The sequence below is a fragment of the Thrips palmi genome, unplaced genomic scaffold (assembly GCF_012932325.1).
Source record: "Thrips palmi isolate BJ-2018 unplaced genomic scaffold, TpBJ-2018v1 HiC_scaffold_18, whole genome shotgun sequence".
Classification (NCBI taxonomy): domain Eukaryota; kingdom Metazoa; phylum Arthropoda; class Insecta; order Thysanoptera; family Thripidae; genus Thrips; species Thrips palmi.
The window spans coordinates 3,595,013-3,616,853 of record NW_023144627.1 but is presented as its reverse complement, the minus strand read 5'-3'; the positions used below and the strand labels follow the sequence as shown (position 1 = coordinate 3,616,853).

The 21,841-nt window shown below is 41.9% G+C and overlaps 3 protein-coding genes across 3 annotated transcripts in view; all 3 read right to left on the bottom strand.

The window, feature by feature from the left end:
• Positions 1 to 2,968: 2,968 nt before the first annotated feature.
• On the bottom strand, positions 2,969 to 18,883 carry LOC117644295 (lipase 1-like). The gene is made up of 10 exons (XM_034383633.1): positions 18,861 to 18,883; positions 17,016 to 17,130; positions 11,784 to 11,979; positions 11,139 to 11,253; positions 10,055 to 10,166; positions 9,815 to 9,967; positions 8,544 to 8,699; positions 7,848 to 7,932; positions 5,496 to 5,641; positions 2,969 to 3,112 (listed from the first exon to the last, which is right to left on the bottom strand). The coding sequence occupies exons 1-10, from the start codon at positions 18,881 to 18,883 to the stop codon at positions 2,969 to 2,971; spliced, it is 1,245 nt and encodes a 414-aa protein (XP_034239524.1).
• Positions 18,229 to 21,841, bottom strand: part of LOC117644959 (putative beta-glucosidase 6) — a 24,807-nt gene continuing 21,194 nt past the window's right edge. The window contains exon 10 of the mRNA XM_034384788.1: positions 18,229 to 18,801. The gene's annotated coding sequence lies outside the window, so the exon portion shown is untranslated. The remainder of the gene's footprint in view (positions 18,802 to 21,841) is intronic.
• LOC117644977 (beta-glucosidase 1A-like) overlaps positions 20,442 to 21,841 on the bottom strand; it is a 12,740-nt gene continuing 11,340 nt past the window's right edge. The window contains exons 3-4 of the mRNA XM_034384840.1: positions 21,573 to 21,679; positions 20,442 to 20,657 (exon numbers count right to left, since the gene is read on the bottom strand). Coding sequence (XP_034240731.1) covers positions 20,447 to 20,657; positions 21,573 to 21,679 — 318 coding nt within the window. The 3' untranslated portion in view covers positions 20,442 to 20,446. The remainder of the gene's footprint in view (positions 20,658 to 21,572; positions 21,680 to 21,841) is intronic.

Here is a 21,841-nt window from a genome sequence, read left to right as displayed (position 1 = left end):
TCGAAAAGTATTGCCAAATTTTGGCGATACTTTTTTGTATCGCCGTTCTGAAGGCAATAATTTTCCGTAAGGCCGTTTATTGGCGATACTCAATTGTATCGCCAAAAAATGTACTTTAGTATCGCCGTTGCATTTGCAGTGTTTAAAGACAAAAAGAAAAAAAAAGACGATTTCCAGAAATCCTAGGAGTCACGAAGTCAATTTGGTTATTGAGTAGGAGTGTGGAGAAAGAAATAACAGGAAAAGTAGCGATATTCATCGGCAACTTTGGCCCGTCCCGTAACGAATTTCGCCTATGTTTGACCCTGACGGGAATAAACCTGAGTCTGAGGTTAAAATAAATGTCGTTTTCGTCATCAGCACCCTCAAAAACATCAGAAACAATGCAAAAACTCAAATAAAAGGAATGTTCGACCCGGGTGGAAGGATCTGCAGTTCAAACTATATTGGAAAAATATAGATTTTTTGAAATGTTAAACTTAATTTTTAAATACTTTTTTTTATACTTAAAATTACTGTAATGTATTGTATAATTGGAGGTAAAGTGTAGTTCAACTACAGTTGAAGAGTAGTAAACTACAGTTAAACTGCAAAAAAAGTACCAGTTATTTCGGACAACTATAGTTTTTGACCCAGGTTGTCCTAGTCTTCAGATCAGTTGACTATAGTTCAAAGTACAGTTTTACTGTAGTTTAGTTACACAGCCAGAGTCAGTTCAAAAGAGGAGACAATCTGCAGTTTTAAAATTTGGTTCAAAATTCAAAAATTTTAATTTTTGAACCTTGTTTGGAGGGGACTCTCCCTCCCTCTGACCCCTTAGGTGATTGACTTTGTGTTAATTGTGTGTTTAGATTGGATGTTGCCGGGAGTTGAACCTCGGACCCATGGCTTGTGAGGCAGAGGCCTTGACCACTGCACTACTGAGCTTCCTTGTGGATAGGGGCTTGGCTACTCGACCACATGGGAAGGCCGGCTTTCCTCAGGAACTATAGTTCAACTGCTAGAAAACTACAGTTTTACTGTAAGCCACTCTGTACTTTGAGTGAAATCCACTTGTCCAAAATGTAATTTATAATGAATTTGCCTCAGAAACCAAGACACCATGGAGTGATTTAATTCAGAGAGCCTTCAGGGTCTTAATTTTCAACGACTGGAGTCGTTACCTTTTCAACTTCTGAGACGCATTGCATTATAATGCGTTCATGTTTTATTTGTGTTTGACATTTTATCATCCAGTCATAATGAATTTGATGCCACTTAGCTAGACCTTGTTTGGCGACAAGCTGGCTAAATTTTGTGGCTTGTTGATTTCCACGATACTTTGTCATATGCTACCTGACCAATATGGAACATTATAAAATAAGCAAACAGTTATTGGTGAACATGGTGATTGGTGAACATGGTGATATTGAAACAGAATTGGTTACATCCAGCCATATAGGTTTTCATATGAAAGTTTAGTTGTGTCTTCTAAAAGTCTCCAACGTCAAGTATTTCAACGTAAACCTTTAAAAGAAATAACCGAAACTTCTAAGAGAGATTTCCTTTTCAATCCTTATATTATTTTAATCACTCCATGTTATTGTTTTTGTTTCTTCATATCAAGTTGCAGTGCTTGACATCTTAAACTATGCCTTAAGCGAAAAATTACTACAAATTGTAGTAAACATTCAACTAGTTTGTCTTTGTGTAAAAAAGTATGAGCAGAAACTTTATTTTCTTTGTAGATCCTGCTGCAGATAGAAGTGTAGGCGGATCTTCAGTAGTGGACTATTAAAGTAGAGTAGTATTAAAAAACTTTTAACTTCACTTTTTAACTACAGATAGTACTTGATACCTGGTCAACAAATAGCAGTTCAGCTAGAAAGCAGTTTACATACACAGCAAACTACAGATCCATGAGCAAACAGAAACTGGACTTATTCTGCACTTTGTTCTTACCAAAAACTGCAGTTCAGGAACTGTAGTTTTGGCACTACAGTTTAAACTGCAGTTTCACTATAGATCCTTCCACCCGGGGAAAAATACCCCGCTGGGATTTGAACCCGGGTCCGAACTTCTCCGATTCGCTCGAAACTGGCACCATTGGTTTTTTCTCGTCGCCCCGATTATAAAAATACTCCTACATGCCCTTCTAGCTGCATCCGTTGCCGAGATCCTCCTCGACCCCATGTAGACCATGATGCACCTGCAGCAGCGCCCCCGGGGCTCGGATCGGATTTGCTGCCACCGGGCGGTTCTTAGGGTCACCCAAGGAGGCTGCATACCAAATTTGGTCAAGATCGGACCACGGGAAGTCCTCGGACGAACGAACGAACGAACGAACGGACGCACAGCAGGGATCATACTATATGCCCGTCCCTCCGTCATTTTTTTTTTACAAAAAATGAACGGGACGGGCCAAAAAAGCTGTGTATAAGGGACAAAAAAATAATCAAACAGAATCCCAAACAATCTGACTCAATCTCGCAGCTGTGGGCCACAGTAACGCTGCGTGACGGAGGACGTGAGCAGGTAGTGCTCATTTTTTCCCCGCTGCACCGACTTTACCTTTGAGTGACCGTCACTGAGAAAACCTTACAAACTATTTTGGGCCTTACAAAGAAAAGTAGTTTGTATAACAAAGTATTTTGAGCATACGTAAGCTTACAAAGAAAATACTTCGTAGTTTACGAACTATTTCTTCGTATAACAAAGTATTTTAGTTTGTTATATGTATGCTCAAAATACTTCGTAAGGTTTTAAGAGTGGTGGGCCCATATCCGAAAACAGAGATGTATTCCTCGTTTTTAATTTATGGCCTTTGTTTGATTTTTTCTTCTTTTACAATGAAGTCTATATAAACTTGCACATTACAATGCAGTCGTGTCAACGCAAGACTTTGCAAGCTGATATGTCTTTCGTGGCGGCTGATGTTCATGTCATGTGACGGAGAGCAAAGATAGGTGCGAAACCACCCTTTTCCTTGTCAAATATATTTCATAAAGATATCTATAATTGGTTTGTTTAAATATTCATCGACATCGTCAGAAACAAGAAAGTCCGCATGATTGTATGGTACTTCGAGATGTCTCTTCACTGCCGGGGTTGCATTGACGAACTTGAGACAGTCCTGGAAACAAATCACTGGTTTTCGGACAAAGGGGTGTAAGTCCTCAAATGAAAATTTGTGGGTATGTAATGAAAACCTTCCTGCATCTGAACCATTAAGAGTTGCAGGAAAAGACGTATACATTTTAGTATGAATTTTCATGTCTTATCCGCCTGAATGTGTCATGATTGAGTTGTCACAACGGTTTCGGAAATGTATGGACTTACGCGGTTTTGATCATGATGTTTGTGCTGACAAAAGGGCACATGTCCACCGTTTTCTGAGAAAAACAGCACAAGTCCACGTAAGTCCATACGTTTTCTGACAGAACAGCACAAGTCCACCTATTTTCTGACGAAACAGCGCAAGTCCATAGATTTCCTGGACTTACGCGGTTTTGTCAGAAAACAGGTGGACTTATGCTGTTTGGTGCAATGACAAAGATACACATTCAAGGCCTGCAATCAGTAAGCTTTTGCTCACAATCAAAAGTAGCGCGTCAGGCAAATGGATTCTATAGAACCAGAATCCTTGTAGGCTGCACTATCCTTTGGGAATGTATTCCCCATTTCTGTCAAAACAGCACAAGTCCATCGGTTTTCTGACAAAACCGCGTAAGTCCATAGATTCCCTGGACTTACGCGGTTTTGTCAGAAAACCGATGGACTTGTGCTGTTTTGTCAGAAAACGTATGGACTTACGTGGACTTGTGCTGTTTTTCTCAGAAAACGGTGGACTTGTGCTCTTTTGTCAGAAAATTGGTGGACTTACGTCCTTTGGGACAGTGCGGTATCTCCGCAAGCAGCAGTCATATTGACGATCTGACAACACCAAGTTGTGCGGTTTTGAGTGATGTATCCGAAAATACACTTCACTCAATTTTTCGATTTTATGGACTTGCACCCCTTTGTCCGAAAATAGTGAAATAAATTGGTTATTAACTCAGATCAGTGAAATACACATGCTGAGGTATGGTTGAATTACTCTTTACTCCCAAGTGCGCGTGCCTCAGGACCGCTCCCCAAAAACGGTTAAGTCCTTGATCTAAGAGAACCAGGCTTAGGTTTTGAATAAGCCATCATCCAAAATTGAAATGCGGTACACATGGTGATACAAGGGTGGTAAAAAAAAAATGACCGCCCTCTACAGGCGGAATCCAATTTTTACCGTCTTTACCACCACCGTTACAATTACCACCGTTACAATTACCACCGGTACAATTACCACCGTTACAATTACCGCCGTTTTTACAGACGGTAAATTTACCACCCTTCACAGCTGTACAGCCTTAAATGTTCGCTTCAAACGGATTATTTATGGCGATTCAAAACTGTGAAAGGTAGTAAATTTACTGCCTTCAAAGAGCGGTAATTTTTGTACCGCCCTTGGAAAGGTGATTAAAACGGATCCCGCCCGTAGCAATATTACCGCCCTCAAAAGTGGTAATTTTACCACCCTTGGGTTTTCAGTGATGAAAAGTTACTTAGTCGGCCAAAATGTGCGCCGCGCTGACTGGCGAAGCTATCTCTTCTGAAGCCCGTGCTGAGAAATCTCTCGCACTCATTTTTAGAAAGCTTAAGATCTACGGCAACTAACGGTGTTCTTCACTCATATTTCTGATGGAATAAGCCTTATACAATCAGTTGCAATAAAAAGGCAAACGCGATTTCTTTTAATTATCGCATCTGTGGCAGCATTAAAATATTATCGCTTTAAAAATGCAATAAGTCTCCGAGGTTTTGGCCTAGATAGTCACAGATACGGTGTGATAAATTAATAATTTCGCTAATGAAGTAATAAATACGGTTATGCAGTACAATATTTATTGAACTCATAATGCAATAACTTTCTCATGGCGCTAATAATGGAACAAAACAGTTATTGCTTTTTAAATGAGATCATTATTGCACTCAGAAAACCAGTGAAGGGGTGCCAACGGCCTAGGGAGAGCGTGAAGCCCTGCTCGCGCCATCAGTACAGAGATTACGGCCTTTTCTTCGATTATAAGATGTAAGCCCCTGTTTGCAAAACGCTTTACACAGATCAAATGAGCATAAACTTTAGGGTGCATAAGGCTAATGGCCCTTGTCGTAACTCTCACCGTACCTTGAAATAAATTGAAGTGAAAATACTGAAACACAAGAAAAGTTATATAATGTGGGAAAAACCTCGTCCGCGCCATGTTGAAGCAAGGTTTTCCCCCTTGCTTTAGGTTGACTTGGAAGTATCGCACAGGCTGCCAGGTCTATTTCACCCTGAATTTTACGCTCTTTTGATCTGTGAAAAGCGTTTTGCAAACAATGGCCCAGATTTTCCGATCGAAGAAAAGGCCGCAACCCCTGCACCTCGCCCGAGAATGGCTTCACGCCCCCCCCCCCCAACTCGAACACAACTTTTGGAGTACCTGTATTCCAGGGGAATAGTCAGTTTTGCCGCAGATTACGTAAGTAGGCGTGACGATGGCGCTGAAGTTGTAGGACGGAGGCTGTGCGGAACCATACAGCTGTCGATTTTTGACAGGTCCATAGTCGTAATGACGAAACTCTCCATCTGAACAAATGAAACAAACCATGAGTGTCGAAACATCGAGAGAAAGTAATTCACTGAGGCAAAAGGCTACGGAAGATTCAGTAACTTTTTTTGCCAAGATTCTCCGCAGCCCTGTGGCTAATTCTCCGTAGGACCTTAGAGTATCCTCCCTTGGACCGCGTCTTCCCGTAGGGCCTTCTGTGTAGTCCTACCGAGAATATTGACAAGAGGGCTACGGAGTATCATCACAAGCTGTTAACAGAATTTTCCTCAGCTTTTTGCCCCTTACCACTGTCAAGAAAATAGAAAGCGCATTGGTCGGAGAATGACTGAGCTCTTCCTACACTCTCAGCACATTACTGACTTCTTGCTCCATTCACGGTGAAAACGGTTCCTGGTTTTCCCAGGAACTTCCTGGAAATCACCTATATCTTAACTATAGGCTTCCTGGGAAAACCAGGATCCGTTTTTACCGTGTTATGTCAGTGCTTACGCAAGTAATTTGAGCGAATATAATACACACTTTTCTTCCTTCGGGAACTTCTTAGGAATTGTTAAATAGGGAGGGCACTGCAACTTATTCTCATCAATAATTTTACAAAGGACAGGAGCCTCACTCACTGAGGAAATAATAAGTATTTATCCTTGTTTCAAATAATACGCACTCACTGGTAGCCAACGAATCTGACGTCGTATTCGTTCCAATGTGAATTTTGTCACGTTCGTTTGAATATGATGTCACATTCGTTTGAATGTTGATCCACTTTCAAACGAATGTGACAAAATTCACACTCGAACGAACATGACGTCACATTCGTCGGCTACTCTGCAAACTCAACAGTGTACTCAGTACACTCTAGTTAGAGTGCGCTCATGAGTACACTCTAACTAGCATGTACTCAGATGAGTACACACCTAAGCACGCCTGGCAATTTATGCAGCTGAAAGTGTGTACTCATCTGAGTACACGCTAGTTAGAGTGTACTCATCCGAGTACACGCTAGTTAGAGTGTACTCATGAGCACACTCTAACTAGAGTGTACTGAGTACACTGTTGATTTTGCAGAGTACCAGTGCTTAACGAGAAAAAAGTCAGTGACTTGCTGAATGCTGTGAGTGTAAGGGAGAGTGGGGTAATTCCGGACGTTTTTTTTTCTTTTTGGTCTTTGAGCTTGAATATGCTTCTTGGGTCAAATGTTATCACAGGAGAGTAAAGTATGGACCTTTCCCTTCAAAATGATATACATGAAAGCCAAATCTCAGCAACGGTTAGAGAGATATAGGCGCCTAACAAAAGCCCTGCACGTGTCCGGAATTGCCCCAGCCTGGGGTAATTCCGGACGACCTATGGGGCAATTCCGGACGACCTTAAAATTTGACACTACTCGAGCTTACTTTCGCTTGTTTTGATGTGAGGCATGCTTTTAGAAGGCGTAAAAGGATATTTGCTGCGAACTGAGGTGTTTGATTATTACTCAAAGCATATTATAAGGAATAGTTTCTATCAAAACCCCTTAATTGACAACACTGTCTCGAGTAAAGCTCTTAAACATAGGTGCAATGCTATTTTTCGTTCTTTCTTTGTCCTTCTGAACGGTGGGGATGCATGTCCACAATTTTGAACCCACTACCTTAACATTATGCGGGAAATTGAAGAAAATAACCCCTCTTGTCCGGATTTACCCCACAGGTAGTGAAAACCTTTGATGTTCAATTGCAAGAAAACGGCGAGCCATACGAGCACTCCCGAAATGCCAAAGTAAAGTCCAATGACCATATAATGTGATAAAATTTTTGTCATGAGACTGAACTCGACGGTAAGGTACGATAAGTACATGGAAATACGAGGAAAAGATGCAGCTTTTGCCTATTTTTGATGGTACTCAAATTTCGTGAAGCGACCACGGCCAAACGGTTTGACCTCCTACCTTGGCGATTTGGAATTATCATTTTTAACTGATTATCTTCCTCTGTTAGGCGGGCTTTTGAGTTATCTTCACTCAAACCCAGTGAAAATCGAAGTGTCCGGAATTACCCCACTCTCCCTTAGTGCATGCATCTAGTGCTGAAGGAATAGGGAGCGTCTACACCATAAAGAGTGAATGCTTCATATGGTTACTGAGTGCTTGCAGGCATTGTCCAGGTACCGCATGCAATGTGCGCTTTTCGTTTTGAAGTTTGATTGTCAGTATCCTTATATGGCAGCAAGGGATAGGAGTTTCCTTACGTGATGCCATGGCTTGAGCGTAGTGCATGAATTGCCGAATAGATGCTCCTTGGGGGAAGTGCGCAAACAAAGTCTGAGCTTGAGCCTGAAAGCATATCAAAACATGTCCATGACTTTCTACAGCTGCTCGGTTTGATAAAAATAAAAATTTTGGATCACGGATCAACTTTGCGCCGCCACGGGCGCGTTATCATAGAGGATGAAAAGTCTTGATTAAGACTCAATTTGGGACGATGTATAATGACTTTTCATTCTCAGTGTAGAGACCGAATCAAAAAGAATCGATGTGAAAATTCTGTTAATTTCTGCCAAGATTCTCCGTTGCCCTCTTGTCAATATTCTCCCCCGTACAGTCTTCTCCGTAGGTAGGACCTTACAGTTTTCTGGAAGACTGTATAGTCCTACGGATAACACTGTGAGGCCCGCTGCGATAAATACTGTTAGGTCCTACGTAGAATATTGACAAGGAGGCTGCAGAGAATTATCACAAGTTGTTTACAGCATTTTCCGTAGCTTTTTGCCCAGTGATGCTGAACGAGCTAACCCGTCCTTGCTTGGGCAGAGTGCATAATTGTCCAACCAGCTGTCCACAGGTCCACGCTAGTCGCAAATATCTGACCAAATAGGATCATCATCACAAAGAAATTCCGCTCAAAATTGCGTGGCGACTCATACCTTGTTCAACATTTCACTTACGTCGGTCATTGGCTTATGCGATTTGCCAAACACTGCATCTATCATAAATCGGCAATAGTTTGCGTATTCAGTTCTATTGTTGGGAAAGCAGAATGTCACCACACAGTTACCATAGAGGGGCATTGGGCCGTTCACCACGTAGCTTTTGATTGATTCCTGAAATCGTCGAAATATCACTGTCAGAAACAGATAAGAAATTGCGATGTAAATCGGCGTCTTTGGCTCGTTCCACTTAGAGACAGCAATACTTTTTGGTCTGACCGAATTTGGGCTCTACCAGTCAGCTCTACCATCTGCAAGACTTTGTAAAGCCTCTTGAGTAGCGAAAATTCTGTCCATTGAATTTTGAGTCCGCAAAAGCACTTAGTGCCCCTATTAGTTAGCCACACTGCCACAAAAATCGTGATTTCAAAACGGTTAAGGTACTGCTAATTATTTACCACTTGCTAGCGTTATGATTACGGCTTTGGAACGGTCTCGGTAGAGGTGAGACGGAAACCTTGGAAAGGCAACGAGCATTGGGTCGATGTGAGCGAGAAACATACGGCTAGGCCGTAGTTTGAAAAATATAATTCCGTAATTCGTGTTATGGAATTCACAGATCTGTTGGAACGATCTGCCGAGCCAATCAAGGAGACAATGGCACACTGAAAATCCAAACGCTAAGAATATAGCGTCGATTAGTGCAATGCTTTAGCACTACACTCTAAATGTTCTACAGTGAAGATCCATATTATGGTGAAAATGTTCCATATTATGGTGGTGCAGCTGACTTCGTAACATACCGTTGAGAATTCACTGTACCTATATTTTGATGAATTTCGTGAGTATTATGGAGAAAATCTCCACCATAATATGTATGTTGGTGCAGCCTTTCACCGTAGGACATTTACTGTGAATAGTGCAATGCCTTCCCTTTCCCATGCATAGGGCATTTTCGGGATGCATTGCACATAAGGTGCAATATGGCTGTGGCATTGCACGTATGGTGCGATTTCTCAGTGCATTGCACACCATACGTGCTATACTCACAGCGTTTGGAATCTCAGTGCCCAACTAATGTTCAACAAAGATCGACAAAGATACGGTATTGCCGTTTGTCAAGCACCTAGACTCCACCGTCTATTTTAATGACTTTCTGATAGCACGCAAGTCACCCCGCACAGTCTTCATCACTACTCGACCGTTTGAGGTCCGTCATGTGGTCCTAATTTCTAAGAGTGCACGACGCCCCACGTTTAAGAAAATTAGTATTTTAAGTTAATTCTTACCTTCAGCACGGGAATGGAGCTGTACAAAGTACCTACGACCAACTGAAAGATGTTGTATCTACCCGGATTTTCAACGTAAGTTTGAGGTGACATGAGCACCGCGCCTAGAACCTTCTTCTTGGCGTATTCTGGTCTGGAAGCCAGCAGTACTGCCTTAAAATTAAATAATTTATCAATGTATTATCCTCTGTAATTTTTTTTAAATTTTAAATTTAGTTTTAAGTCGAACATTATGCCTACCTGTGCCGTAGCGCCCATCGAATGGCCAATAAGGAACAGTTTCGGCCTTCCCGTGAAGTGGAGAACGTAGTCGATGATAGTCGGCTCGTCGATAACCGCGTTCTCGTGCCAACTGCAACAAACAACCGAAACGTTTCTAGAAACTGAAGAGAATGCATGGCATGCTCCCTGGGTCCACACTGTGGGTCAGAAGACCGGAGGAGGCGGCCAAAACTCTAGACGCGTTTTGAGCTCCAGAGTAGCTTGAGTCGAACGGAACGTGTGACCCCACCAAAGGATTCCTCGTTCGGAGAGCAATCCATTGGTGGGGTCACACGTTCGGTTCGAGTCCCATTCAGCGACTCTGGAGCTCAAAACGCGTCTAGAGTTTTGTCCGCTACCACCGGTCTTCTGGCCCACTGTGCGTAAGTCACTCACAAAGCACGCTTCATTCTGCAGAGTGCTTGCAAGCACGACCTATGGGTCAGTGGGTATACCCACTGTAAAAATTAGAGTCGTCACTTGACGATTTCATGGCTAATTTGGTGAGATTGTCAGCACTTGAAAGTGATGAAAACATCATCCACGTGTTTGACATAAAGTGACAACAAATTTATACAGTGCCTAGGAGCATGCTTGACAAGCACACTCTAGCTCGCTCTCTAGGATGAAAGCATGCCTCCTCGTTGATATGAGGCTTTGTTACAGCGAAGCAGCGCGCTTCATGCTGCAGTTTTCTTGCAAGCATACTCTCACCGGGGAACGTGATTGCAAGCACACTGCAGGATAAAGCGTGCTTTGTGGTTGACTCCTTGAGGGAGCATGCCCATGCCGTGTACTCTCTTCAGTCTCGAGAGTTCTTGACGAAAACCGTGCTTTCATTCAAATTCTGCGCACTAATTTACTATGTACTTTTTTGTGCATAGCATTGAAATTGAGCGACACAGATGCCGAAAGAGAATCCTCTTATTCAATGGGGCCAAATAACTTTTTGATCATAATGCTTGTCAGATAAAAAATTCATTTATAAACAATGCGGTTCTTTATCAATACTCTTAAGAGCACATGCGTTTACAGTATGTTTGTCCGTTGCTAGAAAACTCACCTAAAGTCCCAAAATTCGGGCATTTTCGGGTTCAACTTGACGTGCTTTCGACCGTAAAAGCTGCCCCTGTAGTTTCCCAACCACACATCAAACCCTGCATCCACCAGTGCGTAGGCTGAAAATCACAGAAACTTCTTTTAACCCGTCCCGTTCTATCACACAGTAATAATGACAGTTCACAGGAAGGGAAGCGATACTGTTACAACAAAGGCATCACATCTACAAGGGGCTTTCAGTTTTTCGAGCCCTTCAAGGGCGAAATACACTGGTGAAACAAAGGCATTAAACTTATGTCCTTTCAGGGCCTAAACGATTGGGGCGCTCATCGTCAACGCCCACTCTTTAAAGCCTACGAAGCTTTTGCTTTAACTACAAAGAAAATTAAGGCATTGCAGAATTGATTCATATTGATTTGTTCATATTTGTTCATATTGATTGATTCATATTGATTCATATTATGGAGAAATGCTTCCTATTACGAAGGATTTTGCTTCGTAACACGAAGCATTTCTTCGTAGATTTTACAATACTTTCATTTTCTTCGTATTGCGAAGCGAATCTTCGTAGAGTTTTTACTGTGCCCTGTAAGGGCGAAATTTTGACGCCTTTGTTTCCCCAGTGCGTTCTTGCATTCCGTTGACTCACAGGTGCTGTGATTATATGCGACGTACTCTTCACTGTTGCCTCCCAGAGCATGCCCGAAGAGGACTGGGGTCCGGTGCAGTTGGTCGTTATTTTGGTGCGCTGCTTTTGAGATGCGATGGATCGTCAGGATGTAGCCGTCAGGAGTTCGCACCGTATACGCCTCACCCACATAGCCGAACTTCTCTGCGAGACGCACCTAGAACACATAAACGTCTACGGAGTTTAAATGAAGGCATGGCGAATTCCTTCTTATAAAGAAGGATTTTGCTTCGTAGTACGAAGCAACTCTTCGTAGCAGTTACAATGCCTCCGTTTTCCTCGTCTTAGGACGCGCACTGTGAGAATGTTATGAGTGCCCTATTCACTGTGGCAAAAAGCTACGGAAAATTCTGTTAATTTTTTTGCTAGGGTTCTTCGTAGCCCTCTTATCAATATTCTCCCGTAGGGCCGTACCGTACAGTAGTCTCCGTAGGACCGCACAGTCTTCTCCGTAGGGCCTGGAAGACTGTAAAGTCCTAAGGAGAACTCTGTAAGGTCCTACGGAGAATACTGTAAGATCCTATGGAGAATATTGACAAGGGGGCTACAGAGAAATACCACAAGCTGTTGTCAGAATTTTCCGTAGCTTTTTGCCACAGTGTTCCACAGTGGGCCATTACACCGGTACCGTCAACGGGGGTAACTTGGGACACTTTTTCGCGTTTTTTGATCGCCAGAGTCAAGATTCTCAACCCAGACCAATGGATCCTAACTATGTTAAAGTTTGACCCTTTCCCCATGATTTCATACCTGTCTGGTTCATTTGCCTCGATTATGTCGTTTCCCAGCGGTCTCGAAAGCTTAGAGTGTCCCAAGTTACCCCATGACCGGGGGTAACTTGGGACAGTAGGCAATTAGTTACATTCCCATGCATCTATTGATGTTAATGGATGAAATAAATTGAAGTCACAACATGTAGACCAAGAATTCAGGCCTATGGACCCTTGTAGGACCGATATTGGACTATATCTAGGGCTCTACGTGCAACTCTCTTTTTTTTTTTTTTTTTTTTTTTTCGAAATAAAGTATGTGTCCATAGAGCATGTAGCCCTGTTGTGGACTTTACAATTTATAACAATGGTGCGGCGGTGACCACTAAGTGACAAAACACAACTTAAATAATGATTATAAACATAATAAAGAAACATAATAATGAAAGCAAGGAGAAAGCCCAGTATTAGTAGCAACATTTTTTTTTTTTTTTTTTTTTACAATAAAAAGAGAGAATTTAGTTGAGATAGAGCTAGAAATTGGTTGAGACTTTAGGCTTGGTACAGGTGGAAAAAGTATTTTTTAATTTTTTCTTTGAAGGATCTGTTGTAAACCGATCTCATGGGAATTGGTATGCTATTAAAAGTGACTAGAGCATTATAGTATGATGTTTTAAGACCATAATATGTAGATTTTACATTTGGCAGCTTGAGATTGGAAGCAGTTCTAGTGTTGTGGCTGTGAATTGTTGCATTCATAATGATATTGGAGTTAAGAATTTTTTTCTTATGTACATGATTGTAAATAATTTTTGCTAGTTGGATTTTAACTACAATGTCGAGAGGAAGTATATCAGAAGCAATGTAGAGTTGCCTGGTCGGTGATCGTTTTTCCTTATGCAAAAGTATTTTCAAGGCACTGTTTTGAAGCACTCTTACTTTGTTGAGCATTAATTGATTGGCTAAACCCCAAATGGAAGACATGTAGGACATGTGAGAGTGGAAATAAGAGAAGTATATAATTTTCAGCTGCTTATAGGGAAGTGTTTTCCTCATTCTAAACATTAGTCTTACAGTGGCTCTCAAGGATACTATCAGTTTGTTAATATGGCGTTCGAAGTTCAGGTTGTTATCCAATCGAACACCTAAGTATTTAGCTTCACTCACTTTTTCAATGACGTATGTACCAATGTTTATTTTCATATTTTTTTCAGAGACCGACGGTTTAGTGAAGAGCACATAATTTGTTTTTTTGAGGTTTAGACTCAGTTTGTTGCCCAAGAACCAATCATTCAGCATAGGGTCATAAGGTAACGTAATATCTTGGCTATTATCTTAGCTGTCTTAAATCTTAAGGGGAGGTTCTGGTGAAAATGCTATTTTCTCCTAAATAGGTCCCACTGTGAAAATTTGTTAAAAATTTAATTTCTTATCAAGTATTTATTAAAATTTTTCATTGGGGAGGCACATTCTATGCCCTGAATCCAGTCGCAGAGCCTTTTTCTCCCATTTAGGCTATAACTTTAAAAATCTTCTTGCGCATACTATTTTGTCGTAAAAGGTTGGCTTAGACATTTTTCACTTCTTTGATTCATTTTTTAAAAATGCCGGCATGCCCATCTCAAAATGTCAATTGCATTTTTATTCGCAAGCTTTCTAACCAAGCATTTCACTAAAATTGATCAAAAATGTACAAAATAGACAAATTTCAGGGACTTTTCAGCTTAAAAAGCTAATAATTAATAATATAATGGAAGTTTTGAGCTATGCATGCCGGAATCTTTTGAAAATGAGTCGAAGAAGTGAAAAATGTCAAGGTCAACCTTTTACGACAAAATAGTATGCGCAAGGAGATTTTTTAAGATACAGCCAAAATAGGCTCAAAAAGACTCTTCGACTGGGTTTACAGCCTGGCATGTGCCTTCAAAAGTCAAATTTTAGTCTCCCCAATGAAAAATTTTATATTCCGAACAAATTATGACTGTAGGATCCATTTGGAAAATGGCAAGATTTTCACCAGAACCTCCCCTTAAATTAAATTGAGCTGATTTTTCATAATGAATGTGCGCATTCTCATGTGCTTGTAAAATGCAGCATGGGTTTTCACTGTGCTTGAAATTGAGTGTACTGACTTTACACTTGAAGCAGTGGGTCAGAATTTCTGATGTGGCTTGATTACGGTTGGCTTCAAACATAGCTCTTCTTACGCTTGAAGTCAAGCGCAGGAGTACACTGTAAGATTTTACGCTTGAGGACAGGCAGAATACTATGCCTTAATTTTACCAGTGCAGACCACTTACAAACAATGCAGATACTGTAGAATCAACTGTTTGAAACAACGGACCACCATTATCACCAATATCACCGACCACCATGTACTTTATGGGTATAGGCTTAAATGGAGAGCAAAATACCTAAAATAAGGAGTGATCAACATTTTGAGCATCAATGGGATGGATTCTTGAGGTGTTTAATCTGCCCTGACTTCAAGATGTATCATTAGTAACTTTTTGACCTTTGAAAATTGATTTTAGGGTCAATGCGCTTTGTCGTCATAAGTTTCGAGTAAAATTTTAGCTCAAAATTAAGTTTTATCAACCCGATTCAGTGAAGATACGTATTGCCAGATGAAATATTTTGTAGTTTTAAGCGGTCACCTAAAGTGAATCTTAGGACAAAGTATCGTCAAAATTCTCAAACCACGTAAAAAAACTATACTCATTTTTCACTTTTTTTCATAAATTTTCCTAAGTAAAAAATGGAAATTTTTTGATTTTTCACCTTCAGTCAGAGGAGAAGGTTTTCAGAAAGCTAGTTGAAATGGAAATAGAAGCCAAAGGGGTCTCACATCACACTTTCATAGCATAAGATGAAAAGTACTGTTTTCACTAAATTTCACTAAATTTCCCAAAATGGTATTGGCCATAACTCTGGGAAAAATGATTTTAAAAAAAAATCCTCTTAAAGGGGTTCCTTTGGGGTCCCAATGCATCGATTAAAAGTGGTTTGGACCGAATCCATCGACCTCAAAAACAGACCATCGTCGATTCGGCGGGGAATGACCCAGAAGTCTTTCTCTCTGAAATTGAGATGAGACGTCAGGGCTGAAGAGCTTATAAGGTTCCAGCCAACGCAGCATCATATGACTCTCCATACTGCATGCACGAAAACCCATAGGGCATTGAAAAGAATCCCTGGACCGGAAGTCAAAGAACAAAAGTGAGAACCAAAACCGCTCTGCGCATGCGCAGACGTCCCCCCTCCACTCCGAGGAAGCGTCTGCGTATGCGCAGAAGCGGTACTGGTTCTTCCTTTTGATCTTTGACTTCCGGTCCAGGGATTCGTTAAAATACCCTATTCGTGTTGCTTGAATTCAATCAAGGTGATAGTGGCTTCCGATCTTGTCCCTGAGTCCATTGGACACGGTACTTTAAAAAGGGTCCGGACAGGAAGCCAGGAGCCGCAATCTTAACCGGAAACACATTCAGTACAAGTTTAATTCGAAGCGTTCCGGCCCGGATGTAGTGCAAATGGGCGAATTGGGTACTTCAGAGGAAACCTAGACCGGAAGTCAGCCACAGAACGGGAGAAACAAAAGAGCGTCGCGCGGCCGTGCTGAGCGGTGGAGGGGGTCGAAATAGGCTATTCTAACGAATCCGTGGCCCGGAAGTCAAAGAACAAAAGTAAGAACAAAAACCGCTTCTGCGCATGCGCAGACGCTGCCTGAGAGTGGAGGGGGGTCGTCTGCGCATGCGCAGAAGCGGTTTTGATTCTTACTTTTGTTCTTTGACTTCCGGGCCAGGGATTCGTTTAAATTCCCTATCGGTCGAGTGAAGGGGGAAGGCGGCGCACGCACTTCACCCGCACTCTACTTATCCCTATCCCTCGCAAGCGTGGGTCGTGTCGCATTGAACCCCAGGGAACTACAGGAAGCAAGTCGAGGGGTCCTATTCAAAAGATCTTATCTGGGCGTTCCCCCGAAGACAATCTTATCTTAAACGCATGTGGATTTTACATAGTTTGATCATTTGGTACAGCTACTTATCAACATAATTTGAGAGTTTGATCGCGTGAATCTAAAGATGGAAGTGCAAAGAAACCAAAAGTGCATGTAGAAATGTGTTTCGCTTGTCGTCCTATTTATTCTGGTTGATCAAAATGTGCGAAATCTGCAGGCGTTTAAGATAAGATTGTCTTCGGGGGAACGCCCAGATAGGATCCTTCGAATAGGACCCCTCGAAGTGTTGAGCAAACCCAGGCAAGCCTACCGCCTCACACTTGAGAGCGTGGGACAAACGTGGCTCACGCTTGTGACTCACCCGTGATGCACTTCGAAATCACATTCTCGGACCTTACCTCGCCCCTACTTGTCAAAGGCAACGTCGAATTAAGTAAGAACCCCGAAACGTGTGAAGCGAGGCGTGTCGCGTCGAAACTGACCCGAAGACTAACTACGGCTTGGGGAGATGCGAGCGTCTCGGACCTGAGTCAAGGCCCCCTCCTCTTTCTCCCTTCTGAGTCGAGCAGAAAGAATGTCCCTGTCAGCACTTTCATCGCTCACATATCGTGCCGTGCTGAGCCACGTCACTCCAGGTCCGCTGGCGCATGTACAGGCAGAACCAGAACCAGGCGAAGAATGTGCTCGCGTTACAGACTTCTAGGTAGGTGTACGCTAGACCGTGGCTGGTCGTAACAGGCTTCGCGCCATTTCCGATAATCCACGCCCGGCGTTTCACCTACCTTGGCCTGCGGCGCCAGGCAGTTTGGCAGACATTCGGCGTACAAACCGGCACGAATTAGCGTTCTACTTCGGCACGGGACGGGGGGCGTTCCTTAGTTCCCCCCCCTCCCAAGCACGCGGTGGCGGGTCACTGGTCGTACTGCATGACATCGTCGGGCTAGCATTCTCGAGAACGTACGACATACTAATGCAAGCTTCGGGATAAGAATTCTAGCTAAACTATGCCCTATTGGCATCTATTCCCCATGCTATTGGATTCGGACCTGAGTCGGAAAGGTCGAAAAGGATTTCATTTTCGTCATCAACGTTTTCCAAAACATATGAGATGATATTAAACTCGGTGTGAGATCTTAAATTATTTGAAAGATAACTTTCTTCTGCCGCTTTCTAGTAGTGGTTTTTGGGCAGAAATTACTAAATGGATTGAGATAGATGGTTCACTGATAGAAAAGATGCTGTTAATTAACAGCATATATCCTGTTAAGTTTTTTAGCAACACTTGTTGTAGAAGAACGGCATATTGTTGGACACTGAGTCGTTATTCAACAGCAGTGTTGTAAAAAGGGATGATGGCTCTCTGTATCTGATCTCTGACAATAAGTTGTTGTGTAACAGAATTACCATTTCCAAATGGCACCAACCTGTTCATAAACAACACTTTTCTGTTTTCAAACAAAGAAGTTGTTATACATTTACAAAAAAAATGTCGAGGGTACACACTAAACTTCTTACGGATACATCCTATCTGTATTACGGACATTTTTGTGCAATTGCAATTACGGATAGATTTTGCTTGTAATACGGATGAAATCATCCGTATTACAAAGAGTTTTCCGTCCGTAACCTACGGACGAAAATATCCGTATGGTACGGACGTAAAACTCTTTGTAATACGGATGATTTCATCCGTATTACAAGCAAAATCTATCCGTAATTGCAATTGCACAAAAATGTCCGTAATACAGATAGGATGTATCCGTAAGAAGTTTACTGTGTACTAATAGTCTTATCCAATACTAGCAGTCATTCAGAAACGCTCTTTTCTGTTTACAAACAGCACTGTTCTTCAACGCGGTCTCTCTGTTATTCACAAAAAGGAAATAGGAGTTTCGTGACGGCTCAAACAAGACATTTGTTTTGTAACAGTTCGTGCAGTTCTTGGACAGTTCACCGCTGTTTAAAAATTGGAAGTGTTGCTAAAAAACTTTACAACACAAATGCTGTTCAGAAACAACAGAATTTATTTTGACATAGTTGGAGTTTGATTTGAGCCGTGAGCTGCAAAATGCTCCGGCAAATCTTCAATTGAATGGTGTTGTTTTTAAATGACAGGATACCGTTCCAAAACAGCATATATCATTAATTTTACAAACAAGATGTTCTGTTTTCCAGCATTGGAAATCGACTATATTTGTTGTTTTCTCCAATGATGAAACTTGCTGTTTCCTAACAGCATTTGTGCTGTTTTAAGTTCCGATGACACGTGCTGCTTAAAAGCAAATCACTCGTTGGTAAATGTGCTGTTTTCCTACAGTTTCTTTTAACAGTGTTCAACTTTCGTGTGTATCGAGCCAAGGACATACCTACTGTCCTTGCAAAGTCTGAGCCATATCGGCCGCCAGGTACCGTGCACTCGTCACCGACTTCCGTTTTCTCTCTGATCCGTGCCAAATGACCGAGCTCGGAGAAATTTGCGTACATTCCAGATAAGATTCTTTTCCGGGTAACGACCAGATAAGATCATTTTCCAGGGAACGGCGAGACAAGATCTATTGAGTAGGATTTCACGATACGGTGACACGCTCCTCGGAGGACACGCGTACTCGTGAGCACGCGCTGAAGAGAGAGTACCTGAGTTCCGCAAGTTAACACAACATTTGACCTGCACTGTTCGAAAATTTTTCGTAAATTTACAAAGATTTCACTGGAAATTTTTATAAACGAGAGCTTTGTTAATCGTAGTTGATAAAATATGCCGTAAAGTCCAAAAATTCATCGTAAACATCAATTTACAAGATACTTTGTAAATCTAAAAAAAACATTCCGTTTTATTTGTGATAATTGTAAGTAACATGCACCCTAGCATGCAGCAAATAGTGCTGAGAAAAAATGTTCGTCGGAGACTTTCTAACCAGGACTTTCTGGCCCGCCGGCAGCCTACCTGCCACAGCTCTGCAAGGGCATTTGGAGTTCGACGACCAGCTGGCTTTGGCAATCTCTACGACATATTTTGTCAATTTCACAACTGTTTCATTTGTCTAAAAAATGTTTGTTCCATAAATATCGTTTTGTGGCTAATTCAAGATTTATACTGTCAAAGTACGGAATAATCTCCGAATTTCAAGACCCCTTTTTAAAAGAATATGTTACGAAATGTTTCGTGCCAAAATATTTCGTAAATTAAAAAAAATTCTATCAGTGTGGTTCCATAAAGTAACATAAGAAAATGTTCTGTGAAGGTGAAGGGTATGGACTGTTTCAACTACTTCCAAATACGAATTTGAGAAGCAAGGTAACACTGCAAAGCCAGTGGTAGGTTTACTTGCCACAAATTTGGCAAGCCGTTTTGAATGCCAAAATTTGGCAAGCTTTCTTCATAAGCTTGCCAAATTTCGGCAAGCTGGGGAGTATTTCCAGGCCAAGCTTGCCAATTTTTGGCATTCAGAATGGCTTCCCAAATTTGTCGCAAGTAAACTTACCACCGGCTTTGCAGTGAAACTACGTACACACTAAACTTCTTACGGATACATCCTATCTGTATTACGGACATTTTTGTGCAATTGCAATTACGGATGGATTTTGCTTGTAATACGGATGAAATCATCCGTATTACAAAGAGTTTTACGTCCGTACCATACGGATATTTTCGTCTGTATGTTACGGACGTAAAACTCTTTGTAATACGGATGATTTCATCCGTATTGCAAGCAAAATCTATCCGTAATTGCAATTGCACAAAAATGTCCGTAATACAGATAGGATGTATCCGTAAGAAGTTTAGTGTGTAGCCTTTTCAAAAGAAGTCACGAGTTACGGGCTGCAACTTAGATGCTTTCGATAACGTGCCCTTTCGACGTAAGTAAAGGATCCCTGGAGTGTACTGAGTACTGTTCAGTTTGAAGAGTGCCTTGGATTGGAGTTAAGATAGGAACGAAATTTTAAGTGGAAATCATTTAATGTCGAAAGAGGGTCAAAAATACAGAGAGGGCTAGTGTCCAAATTGCGGCAGCAGGGCTGTTGGACGATGGCGTCGAAGAAGTTGGCTCCCTCGCGAGCGGCACGACACCCGTCTCCGCCATTTCGATCCAGAAGCTGGACGAGTCTTTCAGGCTCCGATCCAAAGTGCCGTGCTCGTAGTCCACGTGTACCAGGCCGAAGGGGCGCCTGTAAAAGCGGAGGCCGCGGAAGTTTCAATACGAATTCGCCGCTTGTCTCAGGTGTACAACTAAATAAATGAATGTATAAGCACACTATGAAAACTTTTGTTGCCACTTGATGACAGGGATCCTTAACTTACCTCATAAGGGCATCATAACGCTATCATAAGAGTTAAAGTTATTACCCTTAACTTCTAACATCTTTTCAAAAGGGTAAGTTATCTTTTTATGTCTCTAATTTGTGTGGATATACTTTTGCAAGTACTTTCATAAGTCCGTACCCTTAACCTATAGCGAACATTGTCTTATGTTACGTTTTGACAGCAGTGCTAGTTAAATGCGAGGGGGTAAACACTTCAAGAAATCGTGTACAGACTACTCGGTATTACGCTGTATTACGGGTGTATTACGGCCGTAAAATACCAAAATTTGGCACATTTGACCCAAAAATGGTATTACGATCACGTGTATTACGCGTAATACACGGTTTTTGTGTACAGGGTATTACGCGAGTGGTTACCCCCTCGGTTAAATGTTAAGTTAAGGATCCCTGCTTGATGACAATGCCAAGGCTAATTTTCTTTGCAAGGATGTCATCAAAAACATTGGATGACACGTCCATGTAATTAGTGTAGGAGCTGCGAGGGGGGCAACCACATTGGATGTTTGGGGACACACGTTTTCCTAAGGATTTTATCCGGCAAGATTTTATCCGATATTACGCCCGAAATTTGCTTGTTGCCTTTTTGGGGCCAAGATTTCAGATTTCCTGAGATTTCTAGCGCTCAAAGGGACACAAGATTTCTGGAGTGGTTGGACCTTCCTCAAAAGTTTACTTGAGCGATCGAAATTGAGGTCGCTGCGGTGTCTACTATGGCGTCAAGGGGCATTGCCTCAAAGGTCTTCAAAGTAAAGTACTTACTTGTAACCAGCACTCCACTCGAAACTGTCGATGAGACTCCACGCGCAATATCCAATAATGTCAACGCTGAAGTCCTTCACTGTCTTCACGAGCGTCCGCAAGTAGGCCTGAAAAATTCACCAATTAATTTTGACGTTATCACGACTGCTGCAATCTCACATAGAAATAGAGGCCTCAATTACACTGGGAGGAAAACGAACAGAGAAAGTATGGAACATGTCTGGTCAATAATTTCCTTGGACCGTCCGCGCCTGGCAACTATCAACTTC